Source organism: Macrobrachium nipponense, chromosome 45, assembly GCF_015104395.2.
Source record: "Macrobrachium nipponense isolate FS-2020 chromosome 45, ASM1510439v2, whole genome shotgun sequence".
NCBI lineage: Eukaryota > Metazoa > Arthropoda > Malacostraca > Decapoda > Palaemonidae > Macrobrachium > Macrobrachium nipponense.
In genome coordinates, this window is record NC_061105.1 from 40,320,356 (window position 1) to 40,327,855 (window position 7,500).

The 7,500-nt window shown below is 33.8% G+C and overlaps 1 protein-coding gene across 1 annotated transcript in view; it reads left to right on the forward strand.

The window, feature by feature from the left end:
* LOC135214215 (nephrin-like) overlaps window positions 1-7,500 on the forward strand; it is a 66,672-nt gene that overhangs the window by 50,097 nt on the left and 9,075 nt on the right. Inside the window, exon 10 of the mRNA XM_064248279.1 lies at window positions 333-518. Within this exon, the coding sequence (XP_064104349.1) occupies window positions 333-518 (186 nt within the window). The remainder of the gene's footprint in view (window positions 1-332; window positions 519-7,500) is intronic.

A 7,500-nucleotide genomic window follows, 5' to 3' on the forward strand; every position in this document is an offset into this window, starting at 1 on the left:
CCTCATGTAACCTTCCCTGCTTTTAACGGACAGTTTGGAGTTGGCTCACATAAGCAGGACCCAGGCTTTACTTGTCCTTATTTAACGCCTCAAGTAACGTCATTCTCTTGCACTTATATGTATAATTTCCGGAACTTCGCTACCACCTGACTCTTAACTGCTGTTAACTCACAGAAGTTTGGGAAGTTTATTTTGCAGTTCAGTTTCTCGAGTTGAGCGACTGATATCAAACATTCTCCCTACTTACTTCAAGCTGTTGAAGCTTCTTTGTGCTTGATTTTATCCTAGTATTCCCCTAACTTATTATAACACGCTCTCTTCACCTCCCTCAGGAGTTGAGGTGGCAACCGTATCTTCCCTGGTGAGCGAGGGAGAAGGGGGAGGTTGGGTGACCTCATCTGACCTTAATTACAGCCTAGAAAGGTCAGTCAGTCTCGCCGAGATTAGCGTCGAATGCAGAGCTTACAATTCTGTCCGCGACGCTGTCGTTAAGGAGACTCGTGTCATCAGTGTTATCAGTAAGTGGGAACTGAAATCTTATGTTTTTAATCAATAGAATCAATTTCTACCGGAATTCTTTTTGGCTCGATTTATGTATATTTCAGCACAGACTGAAATGTGAAATGAAATTACGAATTTTAAGTATAGCCCCATGTGTCGACTAATGTGTATATTTATAAAACTTCTGAAATTTTAAATGAAATTATGAATTCTAAGTATAGCCTTGAGTGTCGACTAATGTGTATATTTATGAACCTTGAATTCCGAAGAAAATTATTAATCATGAAAATGTTGATAGTAAATTATTTTTGAGTGACGGTATATTTTATTTGTTAAAAAATAACTTAAATTCTTAGTAAAATTTACCTATTCGATCTGATAAAACATAAGAGGGGTAGAACTAAGCTGCTTATTCTAGGGTTTATCACTTTGGAAATTGCTGATTAATATTAATTTTATCACAAAATTCAATATATTATGTATTTATTATACATAATAAGCAACAAAAATCTGTAGTGAAACTTCTACATCTAAATTTCTTCGGAAAATTTGACAAAAGATTCACATTTGAAGCCTAACCTTGTCTAAATCATTTGTAGAATCTTTAAGACTAAAACTCCTTAAAAAATGATAGAAATTCAACATATAAAACTATTACATTCCCAAATTAATACTTTTATAAAAACGACTTAGATTTTAAAAAATTTCACAAATCGTCATGTAGGAATTACGCCATATACCGTTCCATATATAAATATAAAATTGTGCATTTATAGTTAAAAGGGATTACTTATATAACGTTTCGTTAATCCAACATGCAATTATTCATATTACCAAGAGCTATCCAAGGGAAGCCATTTTCATTTTAGGATTAATATTTATTTGCAGGATCCGTATATATGTATATTTATACGTATACGTGAGTATATATAAATATATCGGTGTGTGTATGTAAATATAAGTGCTTATACATAAAATTTAATACATACATACACGAACATACATACATACACACACACACACACACACACACACACATATATATATACATATATATATATATATATATTATATATACCATATATATATATATATAAATATAAAGAGAGAGAGAGAGAGAGAGCGAGAGAGAGAGAGAGAGAGAGGAGAGAGAGAGAGAGAGAGAAATGCACGTAATGATATGAATCATCAAAATAGAGTGCTTGAGTGATTTAAACCTATGTACATATGTATCAATATATTAACCAGATAGATAGAAATATAGATAGATAAATAGATGGATGGACAGTTGCTGTCATATATACGTAAAAGAGAGAGAAAAAACAACTTCAGAAAGAAAATAAATAAGCGGAAAATATGCTACCTGTATCTGCTTTGCCTCTGCAATGCACGGGTCCCCGGAATGATGCAATTCCGAGAAAGAAGAAGAAAAAGAAGAAGACAGAAAATCGCCTTTGACGTTAAAAGGCTGCCATGAAGTCTCGGAAAGGCGTAATTATCATATCATTTCCCGAATGCAAAACGAATCCAAAAGGTCGCGCCTTTCTTGTCGAAGAAGAAGAGAAGAAGAAGAAGATCGAGCGTCTCTTGTCAGAGAAGTCTAGAAGGAGGCGGAGATTGCTGCTTGGTAAAAAGAGGCGAAAGTGAAGGAGGGGTTGGGTGTGGGTGGAGAAGGGTGTTGGCGTCCGTGTGAAGATAGGACGAAGGGAGCAGGTGGTGACGGGATGGCAAGGGCACTCTCAGGTACGACTGAGTTCTTCTCTCCTTAACGATATCTTACGGGAAGAGAGAAAGGATGCCTCCGCCTGCCTCATTATGCTCCCTGTTCTGAATTATTCAGATGGATAACATTACTGGCACCTGAGGAATTGTTATCGAACCAGAGAATCACCGGCTGGAATATCATCTCTTCCTCTCAGGTTTGTCGAGGACGGAGAGACATCTATTGGGGGTCGAGTGAAGTAATAGTTTTAACGAATATGTTGCAGTAAAAAGAGGAAAGAATTGAGAAATAATTGCAAAATAAAAAAAACAATAAATACCCGTTGGTTATCTTCAGTAACTCAAGAGCGATACTCCTGCTATACTAAAATGCGTTTTGATATATACTATATATATATATTAGGTATATATATATATATATATATATATATATATATATATTATATATATATATATATATATATATATATATATGACTGGTAAAAATGTTTCTGTAACAACAGAATTCCATCTAATAAAAGGCCCGAGCCCCCATAAAAACACCAAAATGTAGAGAGAAAAGCACTATATTTCAGAGACTGCTGTCTCTCTCTTCAGGTATATGAATGAGAAAAGTTTACAGAAAAGGTGGTATTTATACCAAGAGATCCATCCACAAGTAAGCCAATTTAGGTCCCACCCGCTGATAATCTTCCTTTAATCTTCTTAAGCGTTGGTTTTTTTTGAATGAAAACTTCGACGACGACATCTGAAATCCACGCGCCTTTTGAGATGTTCATTACCTGCTTAATAAAAGAGAAGCAGGTAATGAACATCTCAAAAGGCGCGTGGATTTCAGATGTCGTCGACGAAGTTTCATTCAACCAACGCTTAAGAAGATTAAAGAAGATTATCAGCGGGGGTGACCTAAATTGGCTTACTTGTGGACGGATCTCTTGGTATAAATACCACCTTTTCTGTAAACTTTTCTCATTCATATACCTGAAGAGAGAGACAGCAGTCTCTGAAATATAGTTACTTTTCTCTCTATATTTTGGTGTTTTTATGGGCTCCTTTTATTAGATATATATATATATATATATATATATATATATATATATATATATATATATATATATATATATATATATATATATATAATATATATAACTAAATCACGAAAGTTAGGAACGTGATAAATCCATAAATAAAGATATATGCCACAAAGGAAAATGAACGACGGAGTATCTGCGAGACCTTTTGACGTCCAAACGTCCTTTACTAAGCAGATGAACTGACATACATGAGGAAAAGACAAAACAAGAAGATTCGTATAAACTGACAGAAAGGGATTATAAGAGATTAGTGCCTAGAATCCGACACAAACCTGGAAGATGAGAAACCTTCCCAAAACAAAGCATAAACAACGGGTGCAATAAAAAGTTTAAGACAATCATCTCAGATACAAGGACAAAAACAATTAAAGGATTAAAGTGACAGCTATTCAGAACTTTGGTAAACAAAACATATTCACAATACATATTCACAATACATGTTAGACAAACATTACAAACGAAGATAACTCTAATGCAACTAATTTTTTATTTAATTTAAGTCTGTAATTATATCTCTGAAGCCATTTTTAAAACATGTTACAAATACAAGGGTCTAAATGAAAAGGCCACGACTTACATTGAAATTACAATGAAAAGTAAATTGTATTAAAAGCAGATTCTAAAAGATTTCGTGATAAGACATCTCTTGACCTCGCAATTATGAACTACCAACCCCAATTTATTGAATACATAAGAAAAATAGGGAAAGATTTATGCTATCCTTCACATATATTACTATGAGATTCAGGCCCTCTGTAACACGGTTTTTCCGCATTAACTATTTATCAAGGCATTTCATAAATATAACGCTTATTCAGAATACACATTATATCTACACATAAATTTTGACTGTATTCTGCATTACGTAGGTTGAATAAACTTGATACTTATAATGTAAAAGTGACTTTTTTTGAAGACGGGCCAACTTACTCTGGGAAAGGGTTTCGAACGCACTCATTACGTAACTTATGACAGCATTTCTTCCCTCTTTCTCGTTGGATGATTGGCTATACGTAAGGAAGGCTAGACCTCTGGCAACAATGACATACAAATTTAAATACAAGCAAAGCAGTAAACCTTTATGAACTCTGAAGCCTCTCCACTGATAATTGTCATAATGAACAAACCAACAAAATATGCTAATAAATACAAAAACACTTTGATTATTAGTCTAACTCCCAAAATAAGTGTCCTAAGAAATTACAGTCTACTTTATAGGTCACAATCAGATTGACAAGATGTAGGGAATAGTTGGTAATTTTCAAAAACATAGTAGACAAATTGATTTGATAACTGCTATATCCAATGTCAAGCAATTTTTATTTATTGGCTATCTATCTATTTACTGGAAAAAAATAGCCGGTACCATATTTTGGCTTTAAACCTTCACCAATAAATATCGTCAGATTGATGACTTCACGAGGCTCCACCCACTTTGGCCTCGTTATAATTCAGAATAAAACTGAAGGCTATCATGGGCATTGTTGGATTAGAAAATTTAACTTCTGGCTATAAAAACTCATTTCTCGAGCAGTTGTAAGAAATGCTAAATGATCCTCAAGGATCCCAGCAGTTGGCCTAAACGTTTAATTCATTTATATTACTGCTACTACTACAGTAGTATTGCTACACTAGCACCCCACCCACATCTATGTATCGCTCCACCATTCATAAAGTCTTTATATCCAACACGTCGTACGGCCTAAAGAAGAATACAAAAAAAATTTCGAATGGTCTGTTGGTCTGCTGGAGATTTTAGCACATATAAGCTTGTATTTACTTTGGATAAAAATCTTATTTTAACAAAAATAGTTATATAAAGGCTGATTACATACAATCTCTCTCTTTCTCTCTCTCTTGGTGGCATAGTGAATAGTTAATGGAAATGTTCAAAATCCTGAATGACATTACAAGTATTATAATCACGTTACGCTAAATAGAAATCAGACCATAAACATTGGATTTAAACTATAAACTGAATAATTACCTATTTAGGCTATAGTAAGTATGGCCACGGGCTTTCTCTTGACTGTATAAAGTTACAAGTCGTAAGACAAATGCAGTTTTGCAACCACGGGGAAAATTCCAAATCCTGTTAGCCATTCTTGACTGCTATGGGTTTCAGAGCCAATGGAACAAGGTGAATGAAGTTTCTGTCTGGCGGATGGGCGGGGCAACATTTCGTAAAACGGTGTTTACCTTGCTTACGTAATGAATGTTTTTCGACTCTTGGTTCGTAATCATTGGCCATGGCGTCGGCTAGATAATTTTTACTCTATAAAATTAAAAACTATTGGTTTTAGGTTATTATGATAATGCCCTGACAAAATTTTTTTTTGTTTTATCTTTTGTTTTGTGGGTTGTAAAATAATGTAACATATGTCAACTTTCAGCTATATCCGATGCTTTAATAAGGAGCAAAGTCCAAAAAACCGTGTTACAGAGGCCCTGAATCTCATAGTAGATATTTGTTATAATAAAACCCCACAAAATGTTTTATAGTGTAAGTAACACGCAGAAAGAAAAATTCTAAGAACATTCTCATTTTTTGCCTTATTTTAACGGATTTGAAACCATTAAATCATTGTTAAAAGCTTTTAATGTCAACCTTGTTTTTTTTTCCTATGATAACACACTAAAAGGAATGTTAATAAAAAATGGCCCCAGAGAAAGCAACAACATAATATATAAATTCCAGTATGGATGTCCCTCATTTTATCTCGGACAGTCTAGCAAGGGCCTAGAAGTAAGGGCTAAGCCAGCATAAACATTCTGTAAAAACTGGGCAAAACATCTAATGCAATATTCATTCATTTAAGTGAAAACAACCAACCGAATAAATTGGGTGGTAGTTCAGTAATTGCGAGGTCAAGAGATGTCTTATCACGAAAATCTTTTAGAATATGCTTTAATACAAACTTACTTTTCATTGTAATTTCAGTGTTAGTTGTGGCCTTTTCACTTAGACCCTTGTATTTGTAACATGTTTAAGAATGACCTCAAAGATATAATTACAGACTTAAATAAAAATTAGTTGCCTTAGAGTTATCTTCGTTGTAATGTATGTCTAACATGTATTGTTTGAATATGTATTGTGAATATGGTTTTGTTTACCAAAGTTCTGAATAGCTGTCACCTATAATCTTTTAATTGTTTTGTCCTTGTATCTGAGATGATTTGTCTTAAACTTTTTATTGCACCCATTGTTTATGCTTGTTTGGGAAAGTTACTCATCCTACTACCATGGTGTGGTCAGATTCTAGGCACTAATCTCTTTATAATCCCTATCTGTCAGTTATACGAATCTTCTTGTTTTGTCTTTTTTCTCATTTCCTCATGTATGTCAGTTCATCTGCTTAGTAAAGGACGTTTGGACGTCGAAATGTTTCGCAGAAACTCCGTCGTTTATTTTCCTTCGTGGCATATACTTTATATATATATATATATATATATATATAGTATATATATATATATATATATATATATATATATATATATATATATGAGTCTATCACATTACCGTGATTCATATACATACATCGAGCTACAAATGTCCTTTAATATCTAATTCACTCTACCTCGGAATTAATATATTTTCATATATGCTTAACCGAAGGGGAATATTTCAAGGCGATAAGAGAATTGTCGGCTCCCAGGCACGAACCCTCGAAACCAAACAATTCCAGGACGACAGTGAAGCTTTTACCCACACCACCACCGCAAGAGGCCTGCCATATAATTTATGCCGCTCTCACCCTCAAATGCCTTCGCGCTCAGGTATTCGTTTGTTTTGGAGACTGCATCAAACCGACCTCGACCTCGGTAGCGTTTGTAGTGCTTTTGACAGCACGTAACCATTATATTTAGTCATATCACATTACCCTGATTCATATACATACATGGGGTCTACAAATATCCTTTAATATCTAATTCACTCTACCTCGGAACTGTTTGGTTTTGAGGGTTCGCGCCCGGGAGCCGACAATTCTCTTATTGCCTAAAAAATTCCCCTTTGGTTAAGTATATATGAAAATATATTAACTCTGAAGTAGAGTGAATTAGATATTAAAGGACATTTGTAGCTCGATTTTTGTATATATATATATATATATATATAGATATATATATATATATATATATATATATATATATATATATATATATATATACAATATTATGTTCA